Raw genomic sequence first — 17,951 nt, 5'->3', positions numbered from 1 at the left:
CGAAATGGAACCTCGACGAAATTGCTATCCCTAAAAGTCAACGTTGGAAACTGGATTTGATTAATAAAGCTCTTCGGAAGATGTTGATGGAGATGATCCATCCTCTCAAAGATTGCAAGCAACTTCGGATACTTGCAAAGGCAGGCCAAAGGCTCAGTTTGTCCAAGTACGTGTAAAGAAAAATCAGAATGGATACCTCCAATTCGACTGGTCAGATTGAGAGTGCTGCTGCATTACCATTAGCATCCCCTGGTGTCGATTGCCAGGCTACTCAGCTAGCAGATCAGACCAAGGAGGAACCTACAAAGGGCATAGATCTGGATGTTTTCAACGCTGCGAAACAAGGCAACGTCGATGCCCTAAGGGAACACGGAGAGCATCTTGACCTAAAACTCACTGCAACGAAAAACACAGTGCTCCATATTTACATAGCGTGCTCAAGCAGCCCAACGTTCAACGAATCCGAGAAACAAGTACTCGAGTCAACCAACATCGTGGAGGATATCCTTAAAACTTGTCCAGCACTGCTGTTGCAGCAGAATGAGAGTGGTGAGACTGCGTTACACATTGCCGCGAGACACGGGCGTGCTGGAATAGTTGGAGCTCTAATCCGAGCTGCAAAAGCTCGTCAAGACGACCTCGAGAAAGGGGTGTTATCGGAAGAAGCATGGAAGATGCTCATAAGGGCAACCAACAACGGCAAGGACACGGCCTTGCACGAGGCGGTTCGATTTAATCACTTTGCAGTGGTGGAGATATTGACAAGAGATGATCCAGAGTGTCTGTACACCGCTAATGGTGATGGCGAGACTCCAATTTACATGGCTGTCGAGAGGGGATATTGTGATTTAGTTTATAAGATGATGATGACTTGCAAAAATCCCGTTTACAAAGGCCCTAATGGCAGAACAGCTTTGCATGCTGCAGTCACAATCAATGGCATAGGTACCTATACATATATAATATGGAGATAGACATATTTTTACTGTTTCCGATCCTTTATTTTTATATAGTATGATGACCTAACGATCTCATAATTTATTAATTTTTTCATATATGATCTTTTTATAGTAAATTAGAATAAAACGGATTCAATTATAAGCAAAAAATTTGGTGAGTCAATAACAAACTGCTATTTCTTTAATCTAATTGTATCTTTTGGTGGTTTTATCTTCAAGAAATGACGAACGAATTGTTGAAGTACACTGAAAAGGCTTTGACGAAAGAAGTAGACGAAAAGGGATGGACTCCGCTACACTACGCTGCATCCATGGGTCACACTTCAATTGTGAAGTCCTTACTAGCAGCTGATAAATCCGCCGCCTACATCGGTGACAATGAGAAGGTTACACCTCTTCACGTTGCAGCACTCGGAGGCCATGCAGACGTAATGAAAGAGCTTATTGCTTGTTGCCCTGATTGTTGCGAACTGGTGGACAGGCGCCGTCGCAACGCTCTTCACTTTTGCAGTAAGAAGCGTCATCATCAAGTAGAGCAACTTGTGAGACAAGATCCATGGCTTAGCAACGTCCTTTTGAATGGCAAAGACGAAGACGGGAACACACCCCTCCATCTTATGGCTTACGCTTGGTACAACAACGCTGGGTTCATACGTGATGCTAGGGTTGATAAGATGACATTCAACAAGGAAAATCTCAACGCTCTTAACATCGTTCAAGCTTTGCCTTATTCAGAACAACAAGTATGTAAAGTACATCATTCCCCTTGTGATATGAGTGGTTAAGATCCTTTGTTTACCAATACAACATTACAACTATGTGTTGCAGATATATCTTCAAAGCACATTGAAAGAGATGGTGCCATACCAGGTCATCGGATTTCAAGCAACAAGGATGGTGGCAGCAGCACAGTCGAGGATAACATAGGCGGCAGCCAAGTAGAGAAAAACAGAGGTGTTGGCATCGAAGTGAAGGAAGGAAGAGACTCCCATCTGGTTGTGGCTACACTTATAGCAACTGTAACGTTCGCAGCTGGTTTCACCATGCCTGGTGGTTATCAAGCCGAAAAAGGACCAGACCAGGGCTTCGCAGTTCTATCCAGAAATGCAGCTTTCAAAGCTTTTGTGATAACAAATACAATAGCCATGGCTATGTCTAGTTGTTCTGTCATGGTGCTCCTTTTTTGCAGGAATTACACAAGTCTGAGCGGAAAATTGCAGAAAAATTTCCACAATGCATTATCCTTTACATTGTTCGCCTTAATGGCAATGGTGGTTGCATTCATTACCGGCACATATGTGGTACTGAGTGGTCGTTCGCCAGGACTTGCCGTCGCTACTTGTGTGCTAGGATGTCCTTTTCTTCTTTGCCTTAGCTAAATCCATGAATATTCCGGTCGTCAAGATACTACTATTAGATGTGCCAAGAATAATGTTCCGGCATAAATTTCCTCGTTCTTTTTTATTCAAGTACATGAGATGCATATTACCACGGGATTACCCGCATCATACTTTCAATGCGATATGAACAAAACTGGCACAGCGCTCAATTACTTAAGAGCGTTCAGGGTCACTTGTACTAGAGAATAAATAATATTTGTCGTACCTTTCTTCTCGTTTGTGAGTTTGAGTTCGCATTGAAGTCTTGAGCTCCAAGTATCATATTTCTTCATTTTCTCTTGGATCCACTCTTAATTCCATCATGGGCATGGTAGCCAGTGATCGCATAGGCATTTGATTACCAAACACAAAAAGCATTACATTATTTTGCTGGATTTTAATAAGTAACTTCGAGGAATGGGTTTTCAAGAGGTTAGTTTTTTAGGATAAACAATAAACTCAATTTACACAGACAACCAAAAGAGTAATGCACATCACTGATACAAATTAAATGAGCAGGTAACAATCCTAAGTTCATGACTAAAGATATCGTGAAGCAATAGTCAAAACAAAACCACGTTAACATGTGTATGAAAACTTGACAGGACAGAAATCATCTAACCTCTAGAACTTCGCAAGTCGACGTACAAACTTGCTAACCCTGGTAGATAATATCAACCAAGGAATAATTCCTACCTGCAGAACCACATAAGACAGAATCAGAAGCAATGTTCAAAACTTTATTTAAGATGATTTATATCGCATGCAAATCAAAGACCATCTCTGTTCTTTCTGACCCAAGATAAGTAATATGCAAACATCAGCAGCGTTCAACACACGAAAGTAACAGTGTACCTAGTGTTGTGTACATCATTTAGTTGCTTACAAGAACACAATATGGCACCTAAACGATATGAGAATTAACAATCAAAAGTAATCCCAACTTTATTTACCATAACATTTTCGTTTACAACTCCCCTAGCCCTCCATGATATCACCTTCCCTGCACAGCAACAAGATATACAAATCAGAACTTCTATTATTTTATAGATTTTACTGTCTCAATGCTCAATCTAAAAATAGCCAAACAGAAAGAAGAGGGGACTCGGGCAGTATACTCAGAACAAGAACACGTTACCAAAGGGTTGCACAAGTTGTTGCGATATGGACGCAACAGGAACCCTCCAAAACCAGCAAACCAGCACAACATATGTTAAGACCTAAATGGACAACCAAATATATCTATTAAGAACCCTTGTTCAGAAATAATTTATTTTCTATCAGAAAAAGCTAATAAAGACTCTCAAAATCTAAAACACTAAGAACTACCTTTAAGATGAACAAAATTCTCAGACTACACGTCGTATGAGAGTTTTATCTCCTTGCCATGTAACTCTTGATCTGGAAGGCAGGTACTACTGTTAGAATCTTTCATCCTGGGGGGTCAGGCTACCTAAGTACCCATTACGTACAATCAACTCATAATAACCACACAAGAATCTTATGATTGAAAATAAAATAAATTAATGGTAAAAAATGGTTGTTGTAAATACATGGAAATAATATGGCATTGAACAACTGCATAAACTTTATTAGCCATTCAACCCTTCGCTTAAAAACATCATAGCTGTAAAGTGTATGTGTTACCATACAAACGCAACGTCGATCCAAGGATGTTGCACATAAATACCCTCTGCGACGACATATAGATACGTATATGTGTTTCAAGAATGCAGGTATGTAATTATATATACTATCAGTATAAAAATATAATTGGAAGGATAGAGTTGCAAACTAGTGCAATTTGCAAGTTCCTTCTCCTTAGCAGCTGCAATCCTCCGAAGTTTTACAGCTTGCGCAAAAGTCGACGGCCTGGATTCAAACAAAACGAAGATCACACAACTGCTAAGAATCCAAACTATCGCCAACTACTGTAAAGCTAAAACAATGCGTAGCTGCAACTTGCAAGCATCAAAACAATTCTGCCAATCCAAAAAAATAAAATTCCATTTTGAAAAATTGGGGAAAATTATGATTGACCAATAAAAATCACTCACTGCGACAAGGAGCTTGCCTCCTCCCTGCCAACACAAAAAATAACCCAAAATATAGTTTTAATTTCACAATAATTGCAGTTAAAGCATCAAACAAATGATTAAGAGCTTAAATTCGCACCAAATTACGGGTAAATTGTTTGAATGCAAGTGAAAAATCGTTGAGCAAATTACCCTCTTTAACTGCTCTAGCCACCTGGAGAAGAATTCGAAAGCGACGGCGATAACGAATACAATCGGAGCTGCTAACGAGCTCCGGAGCTCCGGTAGGGTTTCTATTACCTCTCCCATGTCTGGTTGTTTCCCTTGCTCCGGTGCTTCGTACGAAACACCACCTTCATTTCGGATTTTTTTACCGGGTCAGTTGCTAGAGACCCAAGTCCAAGAGTCTATTCAATAGGGAATTTGGGTGATTTTAGTTCTTTTAATGAATTTAAGGGTATTCAATTAAAATTTTAAATAATTCTTTCAAATTCAATGCTTATTTAACTAGGATTTTAAGATAGTTTATTAAAATTCATAAATATAATGTATTTAATTAGAATTTTAAAGAAGTTTAAAGAAATTTATAACATTTCAGGTGTATTCAATTAAAATTTGATTTTAAATCATTTCAAAAAGTTGAGAAATTTGAGAGAATTTGAGAGATTTTGCATTGTATTTTAAGCATTTATAAATCTCTCATCTCCCCATGAGATTTTAAGGAAACTGAATCAAAATTTAATCTTTACAAATCAATTAAATTCCATAAAAATACATTAATTTATAAATTCATTAAAATCTTTTCAATTCCTAATTAAATACATCTCCTAAAACTCCATTGGCGCTGGGTATTGGGTAACCCCGATTTAATTGGGCGTGTTGGGGATGAATTGTTCGACAATGTTCCAAAAAAGCAAAAAGCCCAATTTTGCCCATATCTGATAAATTCGTGAGTTTTTAGTTCTTGTAGTTGATTTTCTGTTAATACTCTACGTAAAAATAATAAGGAAAATAAGTGGCAGAGATTCAAAATAAGAGATTTGAACATTTATGATAATTAAATCTAATAGCTAAATAGTTGTAAAATTAAGTAAAACATAGTATTCAAGCCGAAATTTCAATTTTGTTGGCTGTATTTTTAGTTGTATCAAATTTGATCATTTAGTTTTCTAGTTGTTGGAATATGAGAGCAGTTCCACCGTGGGCAATAGCCTGATGGATTGGCTTTCAAACAGGGCTAGATAGCCCGAGTAAGGTGGTCCAGCATGTGCTGGCGAGGGAGCTCGAGGCTCAAGGGAGAGGTCCGGCCCGAGAGCCTGAAGGCAATGTGACAGAAGGCTGACATCAGAGCGACATCAACCACAATATAAAATTAATAAAAATAAAAAATATTAATAAAAATGTAAAAAAATAATTAAAAAATGTAAAACCCAGCAGACTTCAAACTCAACGGCTCTCGTCGGAGTTCGTCGCCGAGGCTGATGATACACCCGTAGACAAATGGTAGAGATCCAGTCCTTCTTCCGTCGTAGCTGCTGCCGCACCCCCACATAACCTTCGCCCCCACGCACTCGCGATCCCCCTCTTTCCACTCGTGCACCCAGATCACACGATTTAGGATTTGTTTTTTAGGGGGGAGAGAGAGAGAGAGAGAGAGAGAGAGAGTGTGGGGAAGATCGGGACCGTTGATGGAGGCTGAGCTGGGTGGGATGGTGAAGATGGAGGAAGAGAGGTGGCGGTGGGGTGGTGAAGGAAGGTTTGGGTGCGTTGGGGAGGGGACATGGGTTGATGGGAAGTTTCCACGCGGAGGGGAAGAAGGATATGGGTGTGGGTGGTTTTTTTGGTTTTTGTTTTAAATATTTAATTTTTTAATAGAAAGTGGTACAACGAGACCGATTAAAAATCCTATCCGAAATTACAAATTTATATTATTTAAAAAAATACTAATATTTTATTACCTATTGTCAGGGCTATTCATTGTAGGGGTGGATATGCAAAAAACAGTTACCGTTCATTAAGGGTAGTAGTACTGTTCATTACGTGTAGTTACTGTTCACTGGGGGTGAATTAAATAGTGAATAGCCATAGGGAGCTTTAGCAATGGTGGAGTTGCTCTGAGAATACCCATAACATCGGTAGTTTGTTGTGGAAATTATCATGTTTGTGCCACATATGAGAGTAAACTTGACATATTTCATATAATCATTCTAAAGAGTTATTTATTAAAATTCCTAAAAATTCTAATTGAATACATTTTTATATCAAATTTGATATATTAAAAAAAAAATATTTAGTACTAGGGTTTATCGTTATTCCTCTTCACTTGTAAGTAAGAGATCTTATGTTCAATTATAACAAAATGTAAATTTAAAGCACATTATTGTAATGTTTAGTACTGGGTTGGTACTGAGGTGCTTTTATAAAAAGTAGATATAAAAAAAAGCTGAGCTCAAAAATGTGTTTGGTAAACACTTAAAAATAGCTTATTTTTATAGTTTTGGGTGAAAAAATTCTAAAAACGTGAATCAGCAAAAATGAGCTTATTCTCACAGCATAGCAAAATCAATTTTTTTTAAAGCATATCAATACCAAACCAGCTCGCCTACTCCTCAATCATTTTAGTTTAGATAATATCTTTTGTTAAAACCAAAATTCAAAAGAAAAAAATATATAAATTGTTTTTAGCAAACCAATTGACATATTTACCCCCAAAGCAGTTCAGAAGTATCGTGCACCAAATTTTACCCCAACCCCAACAACCATCTAGACGCGCCCAAACCCCAAATTTGTAATTTCGCCAATAATATCCGCACGTGCCAACCATGACCCACGCACACATCCTCCAACGAACAGTAATTTCGCCCTTTTCCCACCGGTTTCCAGTGTACCGCCTGCGGAAATAGAACAAAGAAACACAAGGAAGCACAAGCGAGGTCCAAGCAAATACACCCCAACCAATCGACCCCCATGACGCGGATGCATGACGTGGCACAATTATTTTGAAATCCCGCCCAAACCCGGACTTCAATCCTTCCAATAAATCAAAATTTAATTTTCCGCCTTTTTTTTCATTTTTATTTTTGCGCCACGGGCCTTCCCTTCCTGTCCCTTCACACCCGAGGGGCAAATTTTACACACTCGCACACCGCACCAAACAAAGCAAACGACCCCGAGGCATATCCCTCTCATTGTTCTCTCTCTCGCCTTATCCTCTCCCTTCACCAAAGGTAAGCTCGCCCCCCGACTCGGACCGAGTCTCTTCGTTTTCCGCCGATTCCGAACGATACACGTCGTTTTTCGCCGCTTCCGAGCGATTCCCGTCGTTTTTTGTCATTTCTGAACGATTTTAATCATTGTTTGCCGTTTCTCAACGACTCTCATCGGTTTTTTTGCGGTTTTGTGTGCAGGTTTAGCTGAACATGGGGAAATCAAGAGCTGCTGCTCCCAAAAAAGCTGATGCGAAGTGAGCTTCCGTTTTCGTTTTCCGTTTTTCTGTGAATTTTCTTCGATTTGATCGGAGATCTCGATGTGAAAGTCGATTTTGAATTTATGTTGATTTTTTGTGTTATTTTTTTATTTTGTTAGGTTGAAGACCAAAAGCGCTGGCGCTAGCAAGAAGGCTGCAAAGGATCCGAACAAGCCTAAGAGGCCAGCGAGTGCCTTCTTCGTTTTCATGTACGTTCAACGCTCTATTTCTCTCTCCCTATCTCTCTTTCTTCAGATCGATCGTTTCTTACTGTGATTTATTTATTTTTTATCATATTTGTATGAATTTTTCTTTCAAATTTATGTAGGGAGGATTTCAGAGTGAAATTCAAGAAGGATCATCCTAATAACAAATCCGTTGCCACTGTAAGCGAATTTCATCTTCTCAGATCTGTGTTTTTAACTTCGTTTTGCTGAATAATTTTTTATTTAATTTTACAAAATTATATTTATTCTGATTTTTGATAAATTTGAATAGGTCGGTAAAGCTGGTGGTGATAAATGGAAATCACTTTCAGAGGCCGTGAGTATTTCTCCCAATAAATTTTGTTTATCAATTTGTGAATTGCTTGAATATTCCGTAACTGTTCGTTGACTGGTTGCTTAATTGTATAAATTATTCAGGAGAAAGCTCCCTACATTGCCAAGGCAGACAAGAGGAAGGCTGAGTACACCAAGACCATGAATGCTTACAACAAGCGCATAGTGAGTGCCCTTGTTTTGATTTCTGAGTTTTCGGTTTAATTGATTCGAGTAGTGTTGTGAGAATTGCTGCTTAATTGTGAAATTAGGCTGAGGGAGGTAACGGAGCGGATGATGAAGAGTCTGATAAGTCCAAGTCTGAGGTGCAAAACGAGGATGAAGATGATGATGAGAGCGGAGAGGTTTGTTCTAATTGGCTCTTGTTGTTGTGTTGGTCGACTGTCTCTTCTTAGTTTCGTGATTAGTTTATTGAATTGGGTTGATTGTTGTGATTGAATTGTGTTGTTTTGGGTTAATTGTAGGAAGAAGATGATGACGAGTAGAGAAGGAAAGTCAGGTATCGGAATGAAGGAGGAGCAATTTGTGTTAGGGTTGTTGGTTAGAAGATATTTTATGACCTGCATTTTCTGACTAAAGCTCTGTGTCTGATGATAAGATAGCCACATTTGTAGGATTAGGGAAGGAAAAAGAAAAACTCAAGGGGTTAATGTTTCGGGACTCATCCACCTGATTCCCCGTATCGTTTCTGTACTTAATGATCGTTTTTATGTTCAAATGACTTCTATTTCGCTCTAGTTAATATCCTTTTTATTATATGATCGGATTAAATTGCCTTGAGCATTTTGAAATGGGAATGACCTTTAGAGATGAACTTACCTAGAACATGGTTATCACGTTGTTCGTATTTTGAGCTAGTAAGAGAAGTGTGATTAGCTTGGAGTACCGGCGGCCACTGATCGTGGTTTAGGAAAGTTCTCTAGTTTTTGTGGCCACTGTCTGGCTTAAATTAGTTTCAGGCTTCCAAATACTTGGGAGTGAGAATGGGTTTGTCTGCTTTTGGGTTTAAGATTCTGTACCGTTCTTCTCAGTTCTCTGCATCTTGTTTTATGTGATGATGATGGTTTGACTTCAATCTGTGTCTTTCGCTTTTGACTTTCTCCTACTGGCTCCTTTGGATTGCTTTTGGGATTTTCCGCCTGTCAGTATTTTAGCATGGCATGAATGTCATCCTGAGATTTTTTATTGTTGGATACTAGGTTACGTAATTACGATCTAAGGGCCAAATTTCTTGGTACATATAGTGCACCGAAGTTAGTAGAATTTTTCATATTTTAAGATGGGACTAGATTTGGTTTCATTTTCGGGATTTCGGGACCTGGAGTGTTAAAAACTGCTGCTACTTATTAATTTTCATTTTCGGGAAAAGGATTCTGCCTTCCTTGGCCCGAGTACAAGTGCTGGTCTCTGGGAAGGTATCGATTTTGGTTGTTGTATCGATGACGTATTGCCTATAAATTTGCAAATTCACTGGAGAAAAACACAATGAAATTAGTTGACTATATTGTTTATTATTTTAATTGAAGCCTCAAAATCCAGGTTTAACCGATAATGACAAGAAAATTGGCTTAACGATGATCCTTTGCGATTTTATACTACCTCAAAATCCATGAAATAAATAGCAAGAGTTTTGTTTCAGTTGAACAAATTAATTTGTCTGTCGGATAATACTGACTAATCAAACGATGTACTATCTATATTATTATTAAACGTTTGACTTAATAATGAGAATCTCCATGTTGGGAGATTTTTGGGCAACGTGCGTCAAGCGACGAAATAAATAGCAAGATTTTTGTTTTAGTCGAACAAACTAATTTGTTTGTCAGATAATACTAACTTATCAAACGACGTACTAATTATATTATTATTAAATGTTTGACTTAACAATGAGAATGCAGAAATTATTTCTTGTTGTATGTTGTTTCTTGTCCAATGTTATAACATGCCCCACCTTTCCATCTGTACCAAATGCAATGGCTTCAGCTTGACCATACCATTTAATAAGTCAAGTTTGAGTATTGGTATGTTCAGTTTGTAAAACTCGTGAGCAACTTGAAAATTTTTATGAGACAACTCGACGTATTTTAAAACCAAACTGGATACTAGTGTAGACTCACTATACAATCTTTTTTATAATCTAAACCAATCATTTTTTAGGTTATCATGGAAAGATCATTCTTCCAAAATTTTATTGAAATCGGAAGTAGTTTAGTTATTTAATTATGACATGACAAAGAAACGATGATAGAGTTGTCGATAAAAATGAAATGTTCACAATATTAATTTAATGACTAAATGACTTTCAATCTGAATGAATTTTTGCAAAAATAATCTAGTAGGATAACCTAGAATTTGTACGATTCGGGTCATGAAATTACATTGTGGAGCAGGCTCAAACAAGTTGTTAGTGCCATATTAAAATATTAACTAGTTATCACTTGAACGCTCCTCTATATATATATTCTTAGTTTTAATTAAGGAAAATGTTATTAGCACTCTAAAAATTTAATTATACACTCCTCATAAGTATATTTTTTTTCTTTCTAATTATAGAAACTTTGGAGTGCAAAATGAGATTTTTGGAGTGCCAATAACAATTTTCTTAATTAAATTTGTTTTATGAATACTAATAGGGAAGTGTTAATGGACACTCCAAAAATCTCATTCTACACTCCTCACAAGTGTATTTTTCTTTCCAAATATAGAAAGTTTGGAGCGTATAATGAGATTTTTGGAGCGCCAATAACAATTCCCTAATAATATTTGTTTCTAGTAGAATACATATTTAGAGGTTCATATCCAACTAACTCAATTAAGAAAAATTAGAAAGGACTTCAAATTGCCGCTCAAAAAACCCTAAATCATACAACAAAATAAGCAAAACCAAAGTCTAATTATCGGTTTATGTTGAAAACATTAGCAATTGAAAACATTGGCAATGTTGAACCGTTGACAGTTTAATGAATGCCCACATAAGTTTTTTTAATACCCACACAAAGTGATGTAGACTTTGGAAATAAAGGTGATCGTATTTTCAAAGTCATGTGCTGTAAATTTCAAAATGTAAGAATATGTTCGTATGGAGTTACTCTATAAATAGAGCACTCTGACTGCTATCAAAAGACACATAGTAAGAAAGGAAAGATCAATAACATCAGTATCTATTCCCGCCTCTTTTATTTGTCATCCTCTTGTGCTATAGTTACAGTGTAATATTTTACACCTGCTTCGCTCCTGTCACGAGTAAAGGTTATCTATCTAACTTTGACCTATTTATAACACGTTATCAGTATGACTCTCTAAATATAATCATTTCTCATTTCTCTTCGCCGAAAGAAATCATTCCTTTTCGTCGAACAAAAAAAAAAGTTTCCTCTAAGGATTTTACTGTTCATATTATTCCTCTGCCTCAAATGCTGGATATACCCTCGCGAAGAACTATTTGCACCATGTCTGCTTTTAGTTCTTAACCTAACAGTTACATTTATCTTTGATTTCTTGTTTGGTGTAGATCTTGATTACTAACCCAGTGTTTATTTATGTTAATTTTACTGTAATCCAAGATCGTGTGGTACAATCGCCCATCTTAAACTGCAAATTTAATCTTATTACAATCCAAGATGGTGCGGTATCATTGCCTATCTTGGACCGCACATCTAATTTTACTGCAAATTTTAGGTGGTACGGTATAATTGCCCACCTTGCTCTGCATATTTCAATTTTCCTGCAACTAGAGAGGTGCAGAATAATCGCTCATCCTATGTTATGAGAATGGTGCGGTACAATCGTCCTCCTCATTCATCATGTAAATCTTAAGCCAGAAGTTTCGAGTGCTTATCATTTTGGTTTGGAGATCAAAATGAAGAATTTGTAAGAACCAAAAGTTCTAACACTACATTCCCTAGATTACATATTATTGCAAGTTCTTACACATCTCAGTTTTCTTTCAGAAAAGAAAATGGCGAACTTTGCAAAACTTGATTTTGTTGCCCTGTACATTACTGAGAAAAACTACCTTACCTGGGTAGTGGATGTCAAGATCCATTTGGAGGCAGGGAATCTTGCAGAAATAATCAAGAATGAGAACAGTGCTTCTTCTCAAGATCGAGCGAACGCCATGATCTTTATCCGTCATCACCTTGATGAAGGACTAAAAAGCGAGTACCTAATGGTTAAAGATCTGTTAGCTCTCTGGAAGAATTAAGAAACAGATACAATCATCAGAAAATGGTGATTCTTCCAAGAGCTCATTATGAGTGGACTCACCTAAGGATCCAAGATATCAAGTCAGTGGTTGAGTACAATTCTGCGATGTTCAGAATTAGCTCCAAGATGAAACTTTGTGGGAAACCATCACTGAGGAAGATATGCTAGAAAAGACTTTCAGCACCTTTCATGTCATCTAACGTGCTCCTGCAGTAACAGTATATAGAGCGCGAGGTTTCACTGAATATAACTAGCTAATCTCTGTGCTCTTGGTTGCTGAACAAAACAATGAGCTTCTGCTGAAAAATCATCATTCCTGACCTACTAGATCTGCATCATTCCCAAAAGTGAATGATCATTCCCTCGAAGTGAACGCCACATCCTCTGGTGGCAATAATCATAAACGAGAATGTGACCACAGGCGAAATCAATGGATATACCTGATCCAGTATATGACTTACCAAGGCAGTTGAACACAACCCACCTAGATGTCTCGGACTTCATTGTGGAAAAGGAGAATGAAGTTTATTGGTCCGACTGAAACGTTTATGTTTGATGTACTGAACTTGCAGTTTAAAACTAGCATTTCAGATTCAATAAAAGTAACATTTAAATTTCCTATTATAACTTGCTTTTAACTATGATTCCTTTACTCAGAGAACATGGATAAAAACTATGGTCATTCTCAAAACATGAGAAATAACGGAGATATTTGTCTTGCAGACAGCACAACCACACATACAATACTTCGAGATCATCAAGATTGATGCTTACAAAAGTAAAGGTAACAACAATATCAGGGCAATCAAATATGATTGAAGGTTTAGGAAAAGCCTAGATTATGTTACCAAATGGAACAATATTGTCCATACATAATATGTTATACATTACTCGATCTACTCGAAAATTGTTAAGTTTTAAAGACATACATTTAAATGGATAGCACATTGAAACGAAAAGTACAGAAAATGTGGAGTATCTATGCATTACCTCCAATGATACCCAGAAGCATATATTGGAGACATTGCGTGGTTTGTCGAGTGAATTGTATTATACATACATAAAGACAGTTGAATCACATATTGTCATGAACCCGAAGTTCATTGAATCAAAAGTTTACATGATTTGGCATGACCGTCTGGGTCACCTAGGATATACCATAATGCGTAGAATCATTACCAACTCTAATGGATATCCATTATTGAGCAGAAACATTGCAATCTCAAATGATAACTTTTGCAAGGCTTGTTCTCAAGATAAGTTGATAATTAGACCATGACAACTAAAGGTTGATGCTGAATCCCCATCATTTCTGCAAAGAATTCAAGGGGATATTTGTGGGCCTATTCAACCATCTTGTGGACCATTTCGATATTTTATGGTTTTGGTTGATGCATCTACCCGATGGTCACATGTTTGTCTCTTATCTACTCGGAATGTAGCTTTTGAGAGACTTCTTGCTCAGATAATTAAGTTGCGAGTACAGTTCTCAGATTACCCCATTAAGTCAATCTGACTTGATAACACTGGTAAATTTACGTCTTAAACCTTTGATGGTTACTGCATGACATTGGGCATTGATGTTGAACACCCTATTCCTCATGTCCATACTCAAAATGGTTTAGCAGAATCATTGATCAAGCGGTTTCAATTAATAGCTTGCATTCTGCTCATGAAAACAAAATTGCCAGTTTTTGCATGGGGACATACCATCTTACATGATGCATCATTGGTTCGATTGAGACCTATAGCCAACCACCAATACTCCTCAGTACAACTCGTGTTTGGGCATCAGCCAAACGTTTCACATTTACGAGTTTTTGGTTGTGCTGTTTATGTACCTATTACACCACCACAACGAACTAAAATGAGACCTCATTGCAGACTGGGAATTTACATGGGTTTTGATTCACTATCTATCATTAGATATTTGGAACCCTTTACAAGTGATATGTTTACAACTCGTTTTGCTGATTGTCACTTTGATGAGACGGTCTTCCCGTCGTTAGGGGGAGAAAAGACCGTTCCAGAAGAACGGAAAAAGCTAATATGGGTTGTTCCCACCTTATCTCATTTTGATCCTTGTAGCATTCAATGTGAAAATGAAGTGAAAATGATCGTTCATCTTCAAAGTATTGCTAATCAAATGCCAGATGCATTTAATGATGCTATAAAAGTGACAAAATCACATATACTAGCTGCAAATGCACCTACAAGAATTGATGTTCATGTTGGAAAAAATAAAGTGGCAGCAAATGATTCATCTGGTGCACGCCTGAAGCGTGGTAGACTCCCAGGTTCAAACGATTCAACCCCTCGAAAGAGAAAGTCAAGGGCACAACTGAATCCAAATGAAATCATTCAAAAAGAAAAAATGAATGACACATCCATAATTCATGATTCTGTACTTTTAGAAAAAGAAAATGTCTTTGATGAGAAATATGTACCTGAAGAAACAGAGGTACATGAAAGCAAAGAAATCTCCATAAATTATGCTTGTACTAATGAATTGTGGGATCATAATGAAATAATCATTGACGATATGTTCGCATTTGCGGTAGCCACTGAAATCATATTAAGTGATGATCTTAAGTCCCGCTATGTTGATGAATGCAAACAGCGACAAGATTGCCCTAAATGGAAAGATGCAATCCAGACATAATTAAATTCTTTGGAAAGGCAAAATGTTTTTGGACCAGTAGTCCAAACCCCGCCTGGTGTAAACCCCGTGGGTTACAAATGGGTATTCACAAGGAAACGTAATGAGAACAACGAGATTGCAAGATATAAAGCACGACTCGTTGCACAAGGTTTTTCGCAAAGACCTAGAATTGATTATGGGGAGACATACTCTCCTGTAATTGACGCAATTATGTTCCATTACTTAATAGTTTAGTGGTTTCAGAAAAACTTGACATGCAACTTATGAATGTCATCACTGCTCATCTATATGGAGAATTAGATGTTAACATATATATGAAAGTCCTAGAATGACTTAAGTTGGCTGAAATAACTAACAAACCACGAGGTATGCTCTCAATCAAATTAAGGTGATCATTGTATGGGCTGAAACAATCTGGACGAATGTGATATAATCATCTCAATGAGTATTTCATTAAAGAAGGATATATCAACAATGTCATTTGCCCTTGTGTGTTCATTAAGAAATCTAACTCTGGATTTGCTATAGTGGCAATTTATGTTGATGATATGAACCTAGTTGGAACCCTTGAAAAGCTCAATAAAACTGCTAAATATTTGAAAAGCGAATTTGAAATGAAAGACCTTGGAAAAACAAAATTTTGTCTCGGCCTGCAGATCAAACATGGTGATAGTGGAATTTTGGTCCACCAATCATCTTACATTGAAAAAATCCTGAAGCGATTTAGTATGGACAAGGCTTATCCACTTAGCACACCAATGGTCGTTCGTTCTTTGGATATTAAGAAATATCCATTCCGTTCAAAAGAAGATGATAAAATGGTCAGTGGTCTAGAAGTACCATATCTAAGTGCAATATGTGCTTTATTGTATTTAGCACAATGTACTAGACCAGATATAACTTTTTCAGTCAACCTATTAGCAAGGTATAACTCTGCTCCAACAATTCGTCATTGGAAGGGAGTCAAAAAATGTATTGCGATACCTTCGTGGGATAACCAACATGAGTTTCTTCTACTCAAAGAAATCCACAAAATGATCAGGTCCTTGTTGGATATGCAGATGCTGGTTTTCTCTCTGATCCGTATAAAGCCCGCTCACAAACTGGATATGTGTTCAAGAATGGAGATACAACAATCTCATGGCGCTCAATAAAGCAAACATTAGTTGCTACATCTTCAAATCACTTAGAAACACTTGCTTTACATGAAGCAAGTTGTGAATGTTCTTGGTTAAAATCAATGATCCATCATATTCGGAATTCATGTGGTCTAACTTCAAAGACAAACACTCCAACTGTCATTCATGAAGATAATGCAGCCTGTGTTGCCCAAATGAAGGAAGTATTCATCAAGGGCGATAAGACTAAACACATATCTCCAAAGTTTTTCAATGCACATGAGCTTCAGAAGGCTAAAGTTATTGAAGTCAGACAAATCCGTTCCAATGAAAATCTGGCAGACTTGTTCACCAAATCTTTACCAAAATGCACGTTTCAGAAGATAGTGCAGAGTATCGGATTACGTTGGCTTACCAAACAGCTAAATTTGGAAAATGCAAAATCATGGGGAGATATATATTAGGGGAAGCATCCATGACACATGCATGTTGTACTCTTTGTCCTTCGATTAAGGTTTTTCCCACTGGGTTTTTCCTATCAAGGTTTTAACGAGGCAACATAAGCATAACAATCCAAGTAAAGTTGTACTCTTTTTCCTTCGCTATGGTTTTTTCCCCCTGGGTTTTTCCAAGCAAGGTTTTAACGAGACAACTAATGTTGATATGTGGGCATTCAAGGGGGAGTGTTGAAAACATTAGCAGTTGAAAACATTGGCAATGTTGAAACCATTAGCAGTTTAATGAATGCCCACATAAGTTTTTTCAATACCCACACAAAGTGATGTAGATTTTGGAAATAAAGGTGATTGTATTTTCAAAGTCATGTTCTGTAAATTTCAAAATGTAAGAATATGTTTGTACGGAGTTGCTCTATAAATAGAGCACTCCGACCGCTATCAAAAGACACAGAGTAAGAAAGGAAAAATCAATAACATCAATATTTATTCCTACCTCTTTTATTTGTCATCCTCTTGTGCTATAGTTATAGTGTAATATTTTACACCTGCTTCGTTCCTGTCATTAGTAAATGTTATCTCTTTAACTTTGACCTATTTATAACAGATTATTCATTGTTTCCAGTGCTAGTATCTACTTCAAAAATTTTAAGAAGTAAAATATTGCTATAAATTTAACACTAAATTGTGTAGTAGTGTACACTAAACCCTATATCATTAGATTATACATATGATGATTAATGATTATTATGGAACACTATTTAAAAGATTTAATATCGTAATCAGCTTTTAAGCCAAAACCATATCATGATATTGCAAAGCGTTTTACACAATCTAACCAACTTATTATTAAAAATGGGTTAAAACAACTTGAGTTAGGTATCGAACTCGATACTTTTAAGCTCGAGCTCGACTCGTGTAAGAACTTAGGCAAACCTAGCTCGAGTTCGAAAAGAATAAAAAAGTCAAATATCAGCAGCACAATATTTTTCGATTCAACCGGATCGTTTGCAGCCCATCTCTAAATTAAAAAAATATTAAAAAATCCAGAAATATCAAGCCACCAAATTTCCTTATTTACCCTCGCCTCAATAATATCCCACACCAATA

General features: G+C 37.1%; 2 protein-coding genes and 2 long non-coding RNA genes across 10 annotated transcripts; 2 read left to right on the top strand and 2 right to left on the bottom strand.

The window, feature by feature from the left end:
- Window positions 1–6: 6 nt before the first annotated feature.
- Window positions 7–1,928, top strand: LOC125479102 (ankyrin repeat-containing protein At5g02620-like). The gene is made up of 3 exons (XM_048588135.1): window positions 7–945; window positions 1,179–1,702; window positions 1,788–1,928. Exons 1-3 carry the CDS (start codon window positions 189–191, stop codon window positions 1,884–1,886), a joined length of 1,380 nt encoding a protein of 459 aa, XP_048444092.1. The 5' UTR covers window positions 7–188; the 3' UTR covers window positions 1,887–1,928.
- Window positions 1,640–1,968, bottom strand: LOC125479111. Its single transcript, XR_007259820.1, has 2 exons — window positions 1,827–1,968; window positions 1,640–1,685 (listed from the first exon to the last, which is right to left on the bottom strand). It is a non-coding gene; the product is annotated as an uncharacterized LOC125479111 (long non-coding RNA).
- Window positions 1,969–2,190: 222 nt separating this feature from the next.
- LOC103950155 lies at window positions 2,191–4,778 on the bottom strand. 7 transcript variants are annotated; one of them, XR_007259818.1, is made up of 7 exons: window positions 4,567–4,778; window positions 4,134–4,210; window positions 3,668–3,791; window positions 3,477–3,558; window positions 3,292–3,341; window positions 2,565–3,034; window positions 2,191–2,334 (listed from the first exon to the last, which is right to left on the bottom strand). It is a non-coding gene; the product is annotated as an uncharacterized LOC103950155 (long non-coding RNA). The 7 variants fall into 7 exon arrangements; XR_007259817.1 differs by having other exon boundaries at window positions 3,668–3,739; XR_007259819.1 differs by lacking the exon at window positions 4,567–4,778 and adding an exon at window positions 4,396–4,481.
- Window positions 4,779–7,443: 2,665 nt separating this feature from the next.
- On the top strand, window positions 7,444–9,137 carry LOC125467912 (high mobility group B protein 3-like). The gene is made up of 8 exons (XM_009361316.3): window positions 7,444–7,601; window positions 7,782–7,837; window positions 7,960–8,049; window positions 8,169–8,226; window positions 8,339–8,383; window positions 8,485–8,565; window positions 8,652–8,744; window positions 8,865–9,137. Exons 2-8 carry the CDS (start codon window positions 7,794–7,796, stop codon window positions 8,883–8,885), a joined length of 432 nt encoding a protein of 143 aa, XP_009359591.2. The 5' UTR covers window positions 7,444–7,601; window positions 7,782–7,793; the 3' UTR covers window positions 8,886–9,137.
- Window positions 9,138–17,951: the final 8,814 nt, after the last annotated feature.

This window comes from the organism of the source record quoted next, unplaced genomic scaffold (assembly GCF_019419815.1).
Source record: "Pyrus x bretschneideri cultivar Hongxiangsu unplaced genomic scaffold, Pyrus_bretschneideri_v1 Contig1, whole genome shotgun sequence".
Lineage (NCBI taxonomy): Eukaryota > Viridiplantae > Streptophyta > Magnoliopsida > Rosales > Rosaceae > Pyrus > Pyrus x bretschneideri.
The sequence above is the reverse complement of the archived record's forward strand: the minus strand, read 5'-3'. Positions and strand labels throughout refer to the sequence as shown.

Bases quoted from the DNA above. Each gene is read 5' to 3' on its own strand.
- LOC125479102 (XM_048588135.1), top strand. From the start codon at position 189: ATGGATACCTCCAATTCGACTGGTCAGATTGAGAGTGCTGCTGCATTA. The intron at 946-1,178 runs GTACCTATACAT...TTTATCTTCAAG, and splicing joins AGTCACAATCAATGGCATAG to AAATGACGAACGAATTGTTG. The intron at 1,703-1,787 runs GTATGTAAAGTA...TATGTGTTGCAG, and splicing joins TGCCTTATTCAGAACAACAA to ATATATCTTCAAAGCACATT.
- LOC125467912 (XM_009361316.3), top strand. From the start codon at position 7,794: ATGGGGAAATCAAGAGCTGCTGCTCCCAAAAAAGCTGATGCGAA. The intron at 7,838-7,959 runs GTGAGCTTCCGT...TTATTTTGTTAG, and splicing joins CCCAAAAAAGCTGATGCGAA to GTTGAAGACCAAAAGCGCTG. The intron at 8,745-8,864 runs GTTTGTTCTAAT...GGTTAATTGTAG, and splicing joins ATGATGATGAGAGCGGAGAG to GAAGAAGATGATGACGAGTA.